Here is a 15,880-nt window from a genome sequence, read left to right as displayed (position 1 = left end):
GCGCCCTCTTGTGTACAATGGACACTTCACTTCCTCAACAGGTTAGGGGTTAGGATCGGGGGGTGGGAGTGGGGGTGTCCAGTATGAACACCACACCCCAGTCTGGGGAGGGGGGTGTTCTAGCCCTTCACAAATATTTGAGAGGAGAGGTCAGAGAGACTGGGGGGGCAGGGGTGTACCTCTTTTGGACCAATGCTAATCCTGTTTGTGTGCGTGTGTGCGTTGTTTGCAGCATGGAGAGAGAGGGCGCACCCACGCAAACATGAAATCAAATAAACAAACACCATCACCCGTGGGGGGGGTTGATGAAGGTTTTTGTTTATTTGATTTAGTGTTTGTGTGGGTGAGCTCTCTCTCTCTCTCTTTCTCTCTCTCTCCCCCTCTCTCTCTCTCATTTGGCAACCAGCGGTGCTGTCCCGGAACTGCTGCATCCCCCACCCAGGGGTACCACACTGGTGTGTGACAGCACGTGTGTGTGTGTGTGTGTGTACATGTGTGAGGTGTATGTGTGTGTGTGCATATGCCTGTGTGTGTGTGTGTGTATATGTGTGCATATGCGTGTGTGTGTGTGTTGTGGTGTGTGTGACATTGTGTTAGGTGTAGTGTGTGTGTGCTATCTGTGTGTGTGTGTGTGTGATAGTATGTGTGAATGGTGTGTGTGTGTGGCACTAGTACCTGTGTGTGTGTGTGTGTGATTCTTATAGCTGATGTGCTGAATGAGGTGGTGGGGGCTGAGAGGCTCAGTACCACATGGGTGGTCAGACTGATGGGTTCAGACTGAGGGCGACTGACGGGTCGACTGATGGGTAGACTGATGGGTAGACTGATGGGTCAGACTGATGGGTCAGACTGACGGGACTGACTGACGGGACTGACTGACGGGATTGACTGATGGGTCAGACTGATGGGTTAGACTGACGGGACTGACTGACGGGACTGACTGACGGGACTGACTGATGGGTCAGACTGATGGGTCAGACTGACGGGTCAGACTGATGGGTTAGACTGATGGGTTAGACTGACGGGTCAGACTGACGGGTCAGACAGTTACACTGTGAGACTGAACACGGTACAGATCCCAAAAAAAGGTGAAAACAAAAACACTTTCTCTCTGTTTTTAACAGCCTCTCTCTCTCTCTCTCCTCTCTGATCTCAACCTCGGCCCCACTCAGGAACAGAGGCCAAAAAAAAAGAAGAGAAAAAAGGAAGAGAAAAAGGGGGATGTGAGAAAGAGCAGATGCGGGGGGGAGGAATGAACTCTCTGCTCTCCTGATAGTAAAACTTGCACAAACACAAACTGATCTTTGGTCTCCGCTCCTTTCTTCTGTTGTTGCTTTTGGTGTGTGTTTTTTTTTTTTTTTTTGTTTGTTTTCGTTTTTTAAACATGGACGGACACTGTGACATGACAGGAACACGTGGTTTAAGTTCAAACACAAATGTTTCTCCAGTCCCTTCGTGCCTAATTTGGTTTTAAAAATAAAATTAAAAAATCAACAATTTAATAATAATAACAATAAGCAGAAAAAGCAGAAGAAAAGCGGGAAAAGAATATGAAGAAGACATAGACGAAGAAGATGAAGATGAAGGAGAAGACTCCCTAACCCTAATTGTTTTAAGATTCTCTGTAGGTGTTTTATTGGACTTTCTCAGTGGTTGGACTCAGTGTTCCACTCAACAGAAACGCACCTCGGCTAGACGAAGGGAACCTGACGACAGCACTACTCAAACACGCTAACGCTGGCCTGTAGCCCGACAGCACTCCTCAAACACGCTAACGCTAACGCTGGCCTGTAGCCCGACAGCACTCCTCAAACACGCTAACGCTGGCCTGTAGCCCGACAGCACTACTCAAACACGCTAACGCTGGCCTGTAGCCCGACAGCACTCCTCAAACACGCTAACGCTAACGCTGGCCTGTAGACCGACCACTCCTCAAACACGCTAACGCTGGCCTGTAGACCGACCACTCCTCAAACACGCTAACGCTGGCCTGTAGCCCGACAGCACTCCTCAAACACGCTAACGCTAACGCTGGCCTGTAGCCCGACAGCACTCCTCAAACACGCTAACGCTAACGCTGGCCTGTAGCCCGACAGCACTCCTCAAACACGCTAACGCTGGCCTGTAGCCCGACAGCACCCTAAACCGCTACGTACGCTGGCCTGTAGCCCGACAGCACTCCTCAAACACGCTAACGCTAACGCTGGCCTGTAGACCGACCACTCCTCAAACACGCTAACGCTGGCCTGTAGACCGACCACTCCTCAAACACGCTAACGCTGGCCTGTAGCCCGACAGCACTCCTCAAACACGCTAACGCTAACGCTGGCCTGTAGCCCGACAGCACTCCTCAAACACGCTAAGACGCTGGCCTGTAGCCCGACAGCACTCCTCAAACACGCTAACGCTGGCCTGTAGCCCGACAGCACTCCTCAAACACGCTAACGCTGGCCTGTAGCCCGACGGCACTCCTCAAACACGCTAACGCTGGCCTGTAGCCCGACGGCACTCCTCAAACACGCTAACGCTGGCCTGTAGCCCGACGGCACTCCTCAAACACGCTAACGCTAACGCTGGCCTGTAGACCGACAGCACTACTCAAACACGCTAACGCTAACGCTGGCCTGTAGACCGACGGCACTCCTCAAACACGCTAACGCTAACGCTGGCCTGTAGACCAACCACTCCTCAAACACGCTAACGCTAACGCTGGCCTGTAGACCGACCACTCCTCAAACACGCTAATGCTAACGCTGGCCTGTAGACCAACCACTCCTCAAACACGCTAACGCTGGCCTGTAGACCGACAGCACTCCTCAAACACGCTAATGCTAACGCTGGCCTGTAGACCGACAGCACTCCTCAAACACGCTAACGCTGGCCTGTAGACCGACAGCACTCCTCAAACACGCTAACGCTAATGCTGGCCTGTAGACTGACAGCACTCCTCAAACACGCTAACGCTGGCCTGTAGACCAACAGCACTCCTCAAACACGCTAACGCTAACGCTGGCCTGTAGACCGACAGCGGCGGCGGAGGCGACGGGTCTGGCTAGCGTGCGCTACGCCGGCGCTCTCCACTCCCGGGCGTCTCTCCGGATAAGAGCGCCTGCCTCAGAGACTGCGATGAGGAGGCGGGGACCCGCACAGGGTCTCAAGCAGGCCCTCTCCGCTCGAAACACGCCACACGGGAACGGGACGCCCTGGCGCTCCGACCGGGGGGGCTGAAATCGAGGGAAACTTTCACACCGTCCGCACAGAAATGTGTTTTTTAAAAAGCTCTCACACTCGTAGGAGGAACGCCGGAGATGCTGTTGAAATGAAACTCTGAGCCAGACACGTTCAGCAGTCCGACACTGACAGGGGTGGTTATGGGCTGGTCACACCTCTCTGTTTTAAATCCGTGTTCTATAACAGTCAGACACACTCAAGACAGTATTTTTTTTTTTCCCAAAATAAACCAAAACAAGACATAATAACCAGACACAAAAAGGCGTTTCACTAACACCAGCTCCAGGGGAGCAGCTGAGCTGTAAATTAAAGCCTGTGCCTCGATCCAACGCTACATCAGTCAGCGTGACGTTAGCCTCCACCCACTCCAGCAAAGATGGTCACCAACAAGGAGAGAACCTCAACTTGAAACACAAGGACTTCCGATTCCAGCTGTCCAATACTCGGCTATACCAGTCATGACATCCCACAATGCATCACTTTAGTCCCAATGGTGGTTAATTGTAGCCACCTGGCTCTGCACCAACCAATGGGATTGCGCTTCCCTCTGCCAATCATAGGCCTGTTCCTTACTCTCCCTCCACAGAATGGGACAGTGGCATTCTCGGGAAACCTGTAGACAGATTTTATCCCTCTTCCTTATTTCCCTACTGCGCGACGTTCGAAGCGAGGATTTCCAGCATCGCAATTACTGATTATGAATAATCATGAAGAGACGTGCCCAGGGACAGTCGCATTAATTTCCACAGTGTTCTGATCCCGCCCTCCTCATTAATATTCACGATGCAGCAGATTGGAATGTTCTGGCTTTCAACAGCTGGGCCACTTGAACCACGCTGGATTTTTACAAACGTCAGGCACTCAGTCAACACTCAGTCAACAACATGTTGCCCCCCCCCACCCCCCCATCCTTCTCCACACACTGTTAAAAGTTAAATGAACCTCCGCCAGTGTTAATTTAACTCTCGTGGTGTTAACCTGCCTACTGACAGGCATCGGTCCTCTGGCTGACTGACGGACAGGCCCTGATCTGTGGGTCCAGGTCATTTTACATTAAATCTCTGTGAGGAGACCGCAGACCTGTTTAAGGAGACGTCCCTATTTGTTCTGATGTGCGTCAGTCATCGGCACAGTCTGAGAATTTCCAACCCTCCCCTGTGAGTTTCGACAGTTCCTACGGGTCAAATTGGACTTTCTGAACTCTTTGTTTACCCTTCCTGAGCTGAAGTAACACCGAGCATTCAAGCTTCTGTGTCCGTACTTCTCTCCTGAACTCAAAGTAAGCGAAGGGATCTGTCTCACTCGTGTCTGGCGTCCGTACATCCATCATCTAACCTGCTTATCTCTGGTCAGGGTCCACATTCATTTATCATGCGTATTTGTTTTTTGTTTCTCTTTTTTTTTTTTTTTTAAAAGCGGTGCCGCACAGACCTTTATACGACATGGACGGGCTGATATATTAGGCCTAATGGACAGGGTAAGCCATTCGGATGTGTTATAGGTCTGTGCCTCGGTGCATGACTCGTCAAATTTTTTTTTTTTAAAAGCAGAGGAACAAAAAAAAGCACAAATTCTGTTAATGACCGTACAATTCAATGACCACTTTACACGTTTCAGGAATTTTGCATGAGAATATGGTTTTGCAGCTCTATTTCTCCATGAATAAGCACATTTATTCTCAGCAACTCTGTGTCTGAAAGGCCTCAAAGCACCATTAGCTGTGGACATCACCTCTAAAACACAAACAATGTGACTTGCCACATAGAGAAGAAAAGCATATTTTTGAAATAGAAAATGATGATAACAATCATATTTTTAAAGACCCCAACTGTAGGCAGGATGAACTTCCAAATCCACGCTTGATTGGGTCTGTGGATAAAGAGCTTGAGCTGCACAGCCAATGAGGGCAGGCGTCTCACCGTCGCATTTCAGACTAGAATGATCACCGATGTGACGATCGGCGAGTTTTCAAGCTTCAAGTTTCAGATCGCAGAAAAGCTTCAGATTAAATCCTTGAATGATTTCCTTTTCCGCATAAATACATCGAATATCTCTGCTGTTCTGTACGAAAAAAAAGAACAAGTTCTTCTTGTCCCAAAATAAAAAAAAAAGTAATTAATAACGACCAATTGCATGCAGAAATGTGGGTGGGTGGTCAGTCGTGGCAGGGCTGGCCACAGCCATGAACACCATGCAGTCGCTTAGGGCCACAACCCTCCCTGGGGCCACACAATTGAAGTTTTAAAAAAAATGTACACTCTGGTGCACCCTAAAGGTGCACTCTGGGGCCGCCAAAACCATCGGGGTCGGCTCTGAGCACAGACAGAGGCTCTCTCAGTCAGAGGGCGTGATGTCATCCTATTACATACAGGGGGAAAAAAAAAACAAAATAAGAGTTTAGAGCTGGCAGGCAAATGTTGCAACCATTTCTCTGGTTGGGTGCAGGGTGTGCACGTGACCCTTGACCCCGTCACCCCCCCTGGGGCACGCTCAGATGCTGGTCTGCAGTTCGCCCAGGGGGAGGGGGAGGGGGAAGGTTTCTGCACATGACCTTTGACCCTGTGACCCCCCCCCCCGGGCGCACTCAAATGCTGGTCTGCAGGGGGAGAGGGAGGGTGAGGGCGAGGGTGTGCACGTGACCCTTGACTCCGTGACCCCCCCCGGGGCACGCTCAAATGCTGGCCTGCAGTTCGCCCAGGGGGAAGGGGGAGGGGCAGGGTGAGGGTGTGCACATGACCCATGACCTCCCGTGACCCCCGTGACCCTTGACCCCATGACCCCCCGGGGCGCGCTCAGATGTTTGTCTGCAGGTCGCCGTTGAGCAGCGCGCTCTGCGTCTCCGTGACGTCGTTGTTGGCCCCGCCCCGCGCGCGGGTCTGCCGGCTGTCGCTGCGCTCCGCCTCCTCGGGCCCGCCCCCCCGCCCCCTCGTCAGGCACAGGACCTTCTGGAAGCTCTTCTTGAAGTTCTCCGACAGGAAGGCGTAGAGCACCGGGTTGGCGCAGCTGTTGGCGTAGCCCAGCACCACCACAAAGTCGAAGGTGCTCTTGAGCGCCGGCGTGCTGTTGATGCTGCCCGTCACCGAGGTCACGTTGAAGACGTAGAAGGGCAGCCAGCAGAGCACGAAGACCGCCACCACGATGGAGACCATGCGCGTCACCTTGCGCTCCGACCGCTTGCGCTTGGACGAGCACACCTGCAGGCCCGACGACTTCACCTTCACCACGATCAGCAGGTAGCAGAGGCAGATGACGGCCAGCGGGAGGAAGAAGCCCAGCAGGAAGGTGTAGGAGATGAAGGCGGTGTAGTAGGCCCCCTGCGGCTCGGGCCACACGATGGTGCAGAAGCGCGCCCCGCCCCTGCGGGAGCTCAGCAGGCCGCTGAAGATCATGACGGGCAGGTTGACCAGCAGGGACACGCCCCACACCGCCACGTTGATGCCCTTGGCCACGCGCGGCTTGCGCCACCTGGTGGACTTGATGGGGTGCACCACGGCCAGGTAGCGGTCCACGCTCATCACCGTCAGGCAGAAGATGCTGGTGAACTGGTTGAGCGAGTCGGCCGTCATGACGACGCGGCAGAGGGCGGAGCCGAAGGGCCAGTGGACCAGCGCCAGCTGGATGGCGATGAAGGGCAGGCTGAGCATGCACAGCACGTCGGCCACCGCCAGGTTCAGGATGTAGATGTTGGTGACGGTCTTCATCTTGGCGTGCCGCAGGATGACGTAGATGACCAGGGCGTTGCCGCACAGGCCCACTGCGCAGACGGCGAGGTAGACGAAGGTCACCACCACCGTGCTGGCCTTGTCGAAGCCGTGGCCGGTGCCGTTGGCCGGGCCCGCCTCCGAGTCGTTGAAGAAGCTGTCGTACAGCAGCGGCTCGGACAGCGTGGCGTTCGGGCCCGAGGGCGGGAACGTCCAGGGGTCCGCGGTCACGCCCTCCCGGGGGTCCCACGCGTCGGCCATCTTGAAACTGCAACGAGAGAGAGTAAAAAACCTCCTGAGAGGCTTTTCCCGCTACTTTTTCCTGCCACGCTGATGACTCGCCATCATCATCACCATCATCACCATCATCATCATCACCATCATCATCATCATCATCGGCTTCATGTGCACGCTTTTAGAAGTCACTCTGGACTCCTAACTGCCTCCGCGTTTAAACGTTTCCTTCCCAACGCTCAGCTCACTTGCCTTTCCGCTCACTGCGTGAGCCAACTGCCTCAACTGCTCTGAATGTAAATATACCACAATCACCAGTCTCCCCGTCGTTTTAAAATGAATACTTTCACGTATCTTTTTAATGATTTCTGCGCTGCACAATCATACTGCTATGGCTCACAAGCTTGAAATGTTAGCGAGGCAGTCAAAAAAAAAAAAAAAAAAACCCCACAAACTTTCATTCGTTCCTAACTGAAAACAGATTCCAATGTCAGCAGTGAAAACTATAACCTGGCTTCAGAGAATCTCACTATTCAAACACAATCCACTATTTAAATATTAAACATGCCACCGTCCACGTGCATTATGAATGCCCGGCGGGGGCATTTGTACGTTGACGGGCATGTGAATGTAAGTGATCTGAACTGAGCAAACAAAGACCCGGGAATCTGCAAGGTGCTGTGGCTTTGATAAACTTCAGGGTCTCCGCGATGTCTTCTGCGCGTAGCTACCACACGCACCACAGAGCGGGTTTAACGGTTTTTCTCAAACTGATAAAAAAAAACCGGGGAGGACTTTGTTACGATCTCTGTGGCACGTCGACTTAAACGAGCGGTGCAGTAGTATAGTAATATTAATAATTACATTACTGGAGTTTTATAGGACTTCTGTATCCAGTGCGACTTTTCGCGTTTTTACAGAGTGTCCATTTTTACAGCTGGAAATACCCTGAGGCAATGCAGGTTAAGTACCTTGCTCAAGGCAAGTTGCCAGTACACCAGTGTCCTACTTGGGAATCAAACCTGCAACCTTCGGCTCACGGCCTGTTCACAACCCATTATACTACATTGCATTCTTAGGCATGCATAATAATTAATATTATTACTATTATCGGAATAAGAATCTAATATTTATATAGTACCCTTCATCGGAGTATACACAAAAAGAAGAATAGTATTTAATAAAGTAAAGTAGGCTATGTAATATGTGTCTTAAACTTATTTAATACATTCCAGTACAAGGTGCCATACCATCCCAGTGTTTGCTTGTGGAACAGAAAAATGTATTTTTGCTCAAAAAGCAAAAGGAGTCTAGTTTCTCCTCGCTGGTCATTGGTCCAGAGTCAGGCACGAAAGGTCGACAAACTGTCTGTCTGGTGAACACGTGACATATCGATCACCCAGTCTCGATAAACATTTCGTTGACCACAAACCACGGTGGCCTTAAACCTTTTCGCTAAACAAGCATCTAACAAAAACCGCAGTCAGCAATGATGGCGCTTACGCTTTTTTTTTTGTTGTTGATCAACCAGGTTTTATGCCAGCAGGAGTGAGTGTCTGAAAGATTGTGAAGGTACACGTTGGCAACCACTGACGCACGGTGCGCTTTTTCAAATTTATCACCGTTGGACAGGCTACTAGGCGGCGTCAGACATTCATATCGTGCTATCTCCCTCTCTTCGGAAATTAACTGAAATTGTCTGGGGTAAAGTAACGCTTTCGTTCATTTCAGTTAATGTAATAACGGCCGGCGTTCAGCCTTGTGTGTACATTTGAAGGGCGCCAATACGTCACGCAGGACAAGCTATTTGCTGTGTCTCCGCGCGGGAGGGGCGGTGGGAATCACGCCGTCTCCGAAGTCCCCCGATGTCCTGGGATTCGATTATATGAGCTGCGCCATGCCTGCGCTGTAATGTTTTAGTGCTGCCGGCGGCCACCTCGACTATGGCGACTCTCAGTTTGGGATTTCCCCCCCTCCCATCAACACGGCTTTAACGAACGCAAACTGTGGTAAAGTGCACCCCAGACAATGTGCTGAGAACAAGCGCTGCGGGTATAAACAAGGTCTCGGCAAATGTTCACGATAGGGAGGTTTGGAAAGTGGGAAGAACGGCGTTTCTGTGAGAGAGTTAAATAGCCCATGTAGCTGTCCTATTGCCGAAATAATAATAATAATCATAATCATAATAATAATAAGCTGTATCAAGTTGACTATTTAGGTTAGGCAGTGTTTGGAGGGAGGATTGTAAACACGAGACCCCAAGAAATGCAAATCAGTTTAAAACATAACGGAACACAGTTGTTCTTCTGAAAAGGGACAGCATCTCGTGTAACGCGTAATAGTGTTCATAAGAAGGGTCGAAAACAAACATCCTTAATATCGTTATGCATATAAGTAAATATGAAACTGCAAATGAAGATTATGTAGTTGGGGTTAGTTCTTGAGCTCCAGGCTTCGGTTTCCTCGGATTAACAGGACAGTAGGTTTGACATGGCAATCAAAAGGCACGCTGTCATTTTTAAAAGACGGCTCCCGCGCGACACTTTGGACGAATCTAGAAAAAAAATCACTTTTTATCAGCGTGCGAGGATATTTCATTCCAACAGGAACTAACTGGTTAAATTAATCATTAACGGAAGACTAATTTAAAATAAAATGAAAACTAAGCTCCAGAAAACGTGACTGACAAAAGACAATGGCTTATGCTATTTGTATGCGCGTGTGTGCATGCATATATATGTGACAAATTATTACTGTTATTATTATTATTATGATTATTATATACACAACTTTGAACACGATCTTATAATGACAGTTGAGAAATAGCCATCCACTCTCAAAAATACCTAAAAAAACATGATATAGACAGTATAGCATACAACCTGGCATGAGTCTGAATATATTATAATGTAGGACTAATGACTTTAGTCCAGGGTCATTACTAAGGACTTCAAATAGAACTGTTTAATCTGTGGATAAAGCGTTCGCTGTGGATTTCACCATGGCAACACTTAAATGGTTTTCTATTTTAGAAGACGTGAGTGACAAGTTATTAAATGTAGATTAATTAACGCATTGGTTACAGAGGCGCATTAATGCGTCGATTAAGTCAAAGCCTTACCTTCAAATGGAACAGAACTTTACAATCCAAAATCAATTCCGCTGAGAAACTGCCGTGTACCAAATGTTTATACTAGCAGTGGTGGAAACGGAGAATCCGAAGGATGTCAAGAATTCTGCATTTTCCTCCCAAAACCTAAGATCCCGTATACCTCTAAATGAACACCTGTGCGCACGATGCGCTTTTAGATCTGTCCCTAAAACCGTAGTCCCTACCACACCGAAATATTTACAGTTGAAAAAAAAAAGAAAAAACTAGTTACAAAAAGATTTTCTAAAACCTTTGTAGACTAATGAATCTCTTATGTATAATTTAAAAATCAATGCACAGACGTCTTTTAAAACGAACAAATACACGCTTTTGAAATATTAGGGAACGTTGTCGCTGCGCTGGCTCGCGTGTCGTGATGATGACTCCGATTGGCGCGAGTGCGGTCATAGTTGGAGAGGGCGCGGGCGACTGCCCGTCCTTCCCAGCGCAACGATGCCATTAACCGCAAGTCTCCGCAACTGATCTTCTTTCACAATGTAGCTTTCCCGCTCTGCACGCAGATGGAGCTAACGGTCCGCTGTCGCCGCGAGCTCCTACCTCTCTCAACTGCACGCGCCTCGCCAGTGCGTCAGCGGTAAGAAGGCGCGCTCAGGAACCGGCTGCGCAACTATGGCTGCGAAGGAGTGTTCAGAGGAGATGCGCAGACGCAGCCGCATGGCACTGGCGCGCTCAACTGGAAAACGTTGCCAAGCTATTACATTTGCAAGATTTAAAGAACATAAATATTGAAATGACAGTTATGTGGGCAGCATGAAAGTACACTAAGAAAGTTGTCCCCTGTTAGCTGAACTAGTAGCCTGAATTTGACAGCGACCTTATTTTATGATTATGAATACACTGAATATGCATTATAGAAGCATTTATAGAAATTTGAATGCAGTGTGACGGTATACCCGAGGTGCCATGTTGTAACTGTACCGATGTTTTCACCATGTAAAGTAAAACACTGTGTGCCATTCACAAAGCATCAGTTACTGATTGACTTCTATACTTGCCGGTTTAATTAAATGTTTGCCGGGTACATATGAGTTCAGTAGGAACTAAATGTACTCAGTAATAGTTGATTTGACACTGAACATTTCGCTGTGCACAGTCTCCCATGGATCCCTAGTCTACCTTTCGCTGCAGCCCCAGCTTCAGAGGTGGCCGACTGCATTCACGTTTGAGTATTATGGTAGAATAGGCGCGTGCAAGCCAAGCCGTATACAAAGGAACGTGGTGGGTACCTCATCCCTGCAAGCATTTGACCAATAGCCTATAAATGATGCATCTTTGTTCCCCTGCATTAGAGCAACCCGCTCAGTCAGCAAAGCATAACCATGCACTGGATGTTTTTCTACCCAAAAATGTTAAAACGTTCATGTTTTTATTTAATAAATAAATAAACTAGTAACATCTCTCTCCATTTAATCTGTGTGGTCTTGAGGCACTCATTTGATTAGTGTGTTTAATTTGATTTGTGTGTTATTCATTTCTACATTTAGATTTTCTAATCATGGTAAATGCACCTTTTGTATATGTCGCGTCGGCAAAAGGTGTCTGCCAAGTGCCTGCTTTGGAAATTGTGCAGCGAAAGCATCAGGGACACAATGCGTGAGTGGATGCTATTATTATTTCATTATTTTCTGCTCGTGGCCCTCCTATTTCCAGTGGTTACGCTAAGTAAAGATACAAAACGGACGGGAGGGAATATGAATTCCAGCGCATTAAGGGCGCAACCACAATTGCAAGCCTTCGTGTGTAACAAGAAATGAATATTTCCATCTGAATTGGACACCTTCGGCGTGTATTTTGGGATGGTTTGCATGATCGCACAACCGTGTTTCGTGCAAGTGTCTGTCTGTGCGCACGGTAGCATGTCAGGTCTGACATCACTGAGTTTTCCGTGTAGAATATATTCACATCCCACTCAGTTTGCATCCCACACACTCTGAACTCTTAACAGGGTACATGCGAGCTGCACAGGAACCATGTGAACTCTGTAAGCATCTAACTGCGTGGGACTCCTTGGTGAAATCAGTCCAGGGGTCCTGTTTGCATAAAGCATGGATCCCTGGTCACTGACACAAAGCTATCAGAGGAACCCGAAGAGTTCAAACATGGTGGAAATGGCAGAGAGCCAAACCTGCATTATGTTTATATGTATGAGGGAAAAAATTTGAAGAAAAAAAAACCTTTTACCAACCAGTATCATTAGTCACTGCACTGTCATTGGGACCCTGGCACATTATAGACCGCCCGTTTACATTACTGTAAGGATAGTAGTGACCCGAGTGTCATAAAAGTGACTTTGTAAAAAAAAATAAAATAAAATAAATAAATAAACAAACAAATAAATAAATAAATAAAAATCACAAATTGATGCCTTGTAATGAGATTTCCTTCTCAGAAGTCATAAATATTGAAATCGATACTCACAGCAATGAAAAGTGAAATTCAATAGCCTCCTATCTCGTTTGTGAGTCATATTTGTCAGCTAATTAAGATGCTGATAACATCTTGGGCAGGAGGGCAGGGCAGGGCAGGGCAGTGAACAACACTGTTGTCTCATGGCAAGAGGGTGTTGTTGAGTTCGAATCCCAACAGTCCTAAGACAACTGGATAACTGGGTAGGCTAAATTGCCCGTAGGTATGAGTGTGTGAGTGAATGGTGTGTTTGTGCCCTGTGATGGATTGGCGTGTATTCTTGCCTTTTGCCCCAGTGCATGCTGGGTGAGGCTCCTGCGGTCCTGACCAGGAATAAGTGGGTTAGATAACAGACGAATGAATAATATACCATAATCAGTTATAATTACGAGAAACCTTTTTCTGCATTTTGACGAATGTGATAATTTTTCCAGAGCACGTGTGCACCAGTCAGTCCAGATTGCGGTAACGTGTTGGGGGGGCACGGTGGCATAGTGGTTAGCACTGTTGCCTCGCAAGAAGGAGTATCCGGGTTCGAATCCGGGTTCACATTACCGGATCCTCTCTGTGCGGAGTTTGCATGTTCTCCCCGTGTTTGCGTGGGTTTACTCCGGGTACTCCGGTTTCCTCCCACACTCAAAGACATGCATGTTAGGTGCGCTCCTGCAGGTGCCCTTGACCACGGCACTGGCCTCAGAACTGGAGTTGGTCCCCGGGTGCTGCATTGTGGCTGCCCACTGCGGTGTGCGTGAAGGCGTCAGGTCGATCGTACTGTCGATGTCGCTGCGGCATGCAGGTGAATTCACAGCACACCTCTATTCTGCGAAGGAATTCGCCTGAAAGATGCCCAACAGCGTGCCTCGGGCAAAGGAGACCATCTTTGTCTACATCAGAGAGTTTAGTAAAAACCACCCGCGGCTCACTGAAGCCTCTGTGCGTGCGCCAATAACCCAGAGCCCTCAGTCTGTCACCACACATGTTCCGAATGACCAATCAGCAGAAAGGTTACTGCCGCATCTTACATAGCGCTGAAACGTACTTTACAAGGTACGGGGCAAAACGCTCAAGGCTTAAATCAACTCCGATTGATTTAATAGAGCTCACTTGACCCTCTTTGTCTCGTATAAACTCGGAGTTAAAGGAACGCCGATCGGTTATCTGTTAAATCACTGTTCCGGTGTGTGGATGGGCCCCATGGTCTTGTTTTGGGCCTGCGGCAGTTGTGGCTGTAGCATTGCCCAGGAAGACTCCCTCTAAACCAGCACATATCGACTGGCATCATCTGCACTGGGGGATGGCTGTGCTTTGCATCGAAGCAGTGAAGCGATAAAGGAAAGCCCGAAAAAACAGAAGTAGGATCGCATGCCTCCCCCACCCCTCACCCCCCCGCCCCACCCCCGCAGCCCCCCCCCCAACCCCCCACCACCGTGGGCCAACAGCATTGTGGGTGCTACCCTCAGGCTGAACCAACAAAAGAAGAAAGTGAAAGACAAAAAAAAAAAAAAAAGTTTGCTGTTTATTTTAGCCTATTGCTCAGTCTTTATAAGAAACACGGGTGTGACAGGATATTTCTCCCGCTGTGGTATTACAGGATCCAAGGCTCGTAAAAGGAATTATAATGTTTTTCTTATCTGTGCGGGGAAATGGCATCAGGAAACACTCATTTTTAGGGTCTAGATTTATGTTTTTTTTTTTTTGAGTCAGGGGAATATGGTTGTCTGGCCTTTCTCAGCAGAGTTTATATCCTGCTGGTTATATACAGTAAGGCTCATGTCAGTACACTGGGGGGGGGGGGGGGGGCAATGCCAGGGGGGAGGCGCCAGGATGGTGGATGGGTTACCTTCCCACTGTGCACAGGATCAAAGTATGGCTGTGCTAGCGTACTGCTAGCACTCAGGGCCCTGTGGCTGGACTGTGGACAGGCAAACCCATCAGTGCTTTTCCAGTCAGCCCCAGAGTGGGTGCACACATGACTGGAAGCTTGTATGATGCATGATGCTATGATACATACTGTGGGTGTGAGAGAGTGTCTGTGTGTGTGTGTGTGTGCGTGTGTGTGTACACGCGTGACTAATTTTCTTTCTGTTTCTCTCTCTGTGTGTGGGAGTGTGTGCACATGAATGACTGTATGTATTGTGCTTGAGTGCTTTTGTGTGCGTGTGTGTGCGGGGGGGGGGGGTCTATGTGTATGCAGCATGTGTTTGTATATATAACATATCTGTAGGTTTGTGTGTGTGTGTGTGTGTGTGTGTTGTGCATTCTGGCATTCTGGAACTGCTTTTCATTGATTGTAAATGTTTCAATAATTCATTTGATTCATAATGGCAGCCCTCTAGCAGCTGGCTTTAATTAGAGAGGAAATGGGGAGGGGTGTGTGTGTGGGGGGGGGGGGCTGTGATGTCCAACCGCTCCTAAAGATCACCAGCTCTGGTTTGATCCTCCTCGCGTCTCATAGCATTCAGAGTGAAAACACAGCACTTTAAACAACATTGCAGCAACACTGCCTGCAACTCCTGTCACGAAAAAAAAGCAAAATTCTGCAATATACAGATATAACATATTATTGAGATCGGAAAAGATATGGCAACGCTTCACAATGTGTGGGCGAGTAGGCAAATTATTGCATTGTTCAGATATTACATGGTATATATACTTTTTAACTGTCTCTGTGAAATGTATTATTACATTTATCAAAAAGTCAATATGTTTACAATATAGTGCAGGATATTACATTTCTTTAAGAGAGACTTTGCCGTACACTTTCGATCATCTGAAGAGAATTGCAACATGACAAATAATAAAAAATAAAAAAGCGGTAGTTTTCAATGCCCGTGTTAATTGCAGACGCAACACATCCGCGCGCCGCTCTCCTTATCTGTCGAGCATCAAGGAGATCCGGGCTTTTCAACGGATTTAATTTTTTCTCGGCGCAAGACTGAGCGGGCCAAACCTTCAGGAAGCTTCAGTCCTTTCCTCTGCGTCCACACGATTTGTGCTGTGTGTCGATCTCGCGCAAACTGTCCCCACACTCACGGTGGGTATGGGCACTGCGCTGGACAATTCTAAATCAAAATCCCAGTGACCTGCTGGTCGCATTGCATCTGACTGTTTTATATTGTTATATAAAACGACAGCG

At 48.4% G+C, this 15,880-nt stretch overlaps 1 protein-coding gene across 1 annotated transcript; it reads right to left on the bottom strand.

Annotated features, from left to right (window-relative positions):
• Positions 1 to 1,334: 1,334 nt before the first annotated feature.
• sstr2a (somatostatin receptor 2a) lies at positions 1,335 to 11,284 on the bottom strand. The gene is made up of 2 exons (XM_064324362.1): positions 10,288 to 11,284; positions 1,335 to 7,200 (listed from the first exon to the last, which is right to left on the bottom strand). Exon 2 carries the CDS (start codon positions 7,191 to 7,193, stop codon positions 6,024 to 6,026), a length of 1,170 nt encoding a protein of 389 aa, XP_064180432.1. The 5' UTR covers positions 7,194 to 7,200; positions 10,288 to 11,284; the 3' UTR covers positions 1,335 to 6,023.
• Positions 11,285 to 15,880: the final 4,596 nt, after the last annotated feature.

This window comes from Anguilla rostrata, chromosome 2 (genome assembly GCF_018555375.3).
Source record: "Anguilla rostrata isolate EN2019 chromosome 2, ASM1855537v3, whole genome shotgun sequence".
NCBI classification, from domain to species: domain Eukaryota; kingdom Metazoa; phylum Chordata; class Actinopteri; order Anguilliformes; family Anguillidae; genus Anguilla; species Anguilla rostrata.
Note: the sequence above shows the minus strand (reverse complement) of the source record. Positions and strands in the feature narration are given on the sequence as shown.

What these genes read in the sequence shown, in the direction of transcription:
- sstr2a (XM_064324362.1), bottom strand. Translation starts at nt 7,193, where the DNA reads ATGGCCGACGCGTGGGACCCCCGGGAGGGCGTGACCGCGGACCCCTGG.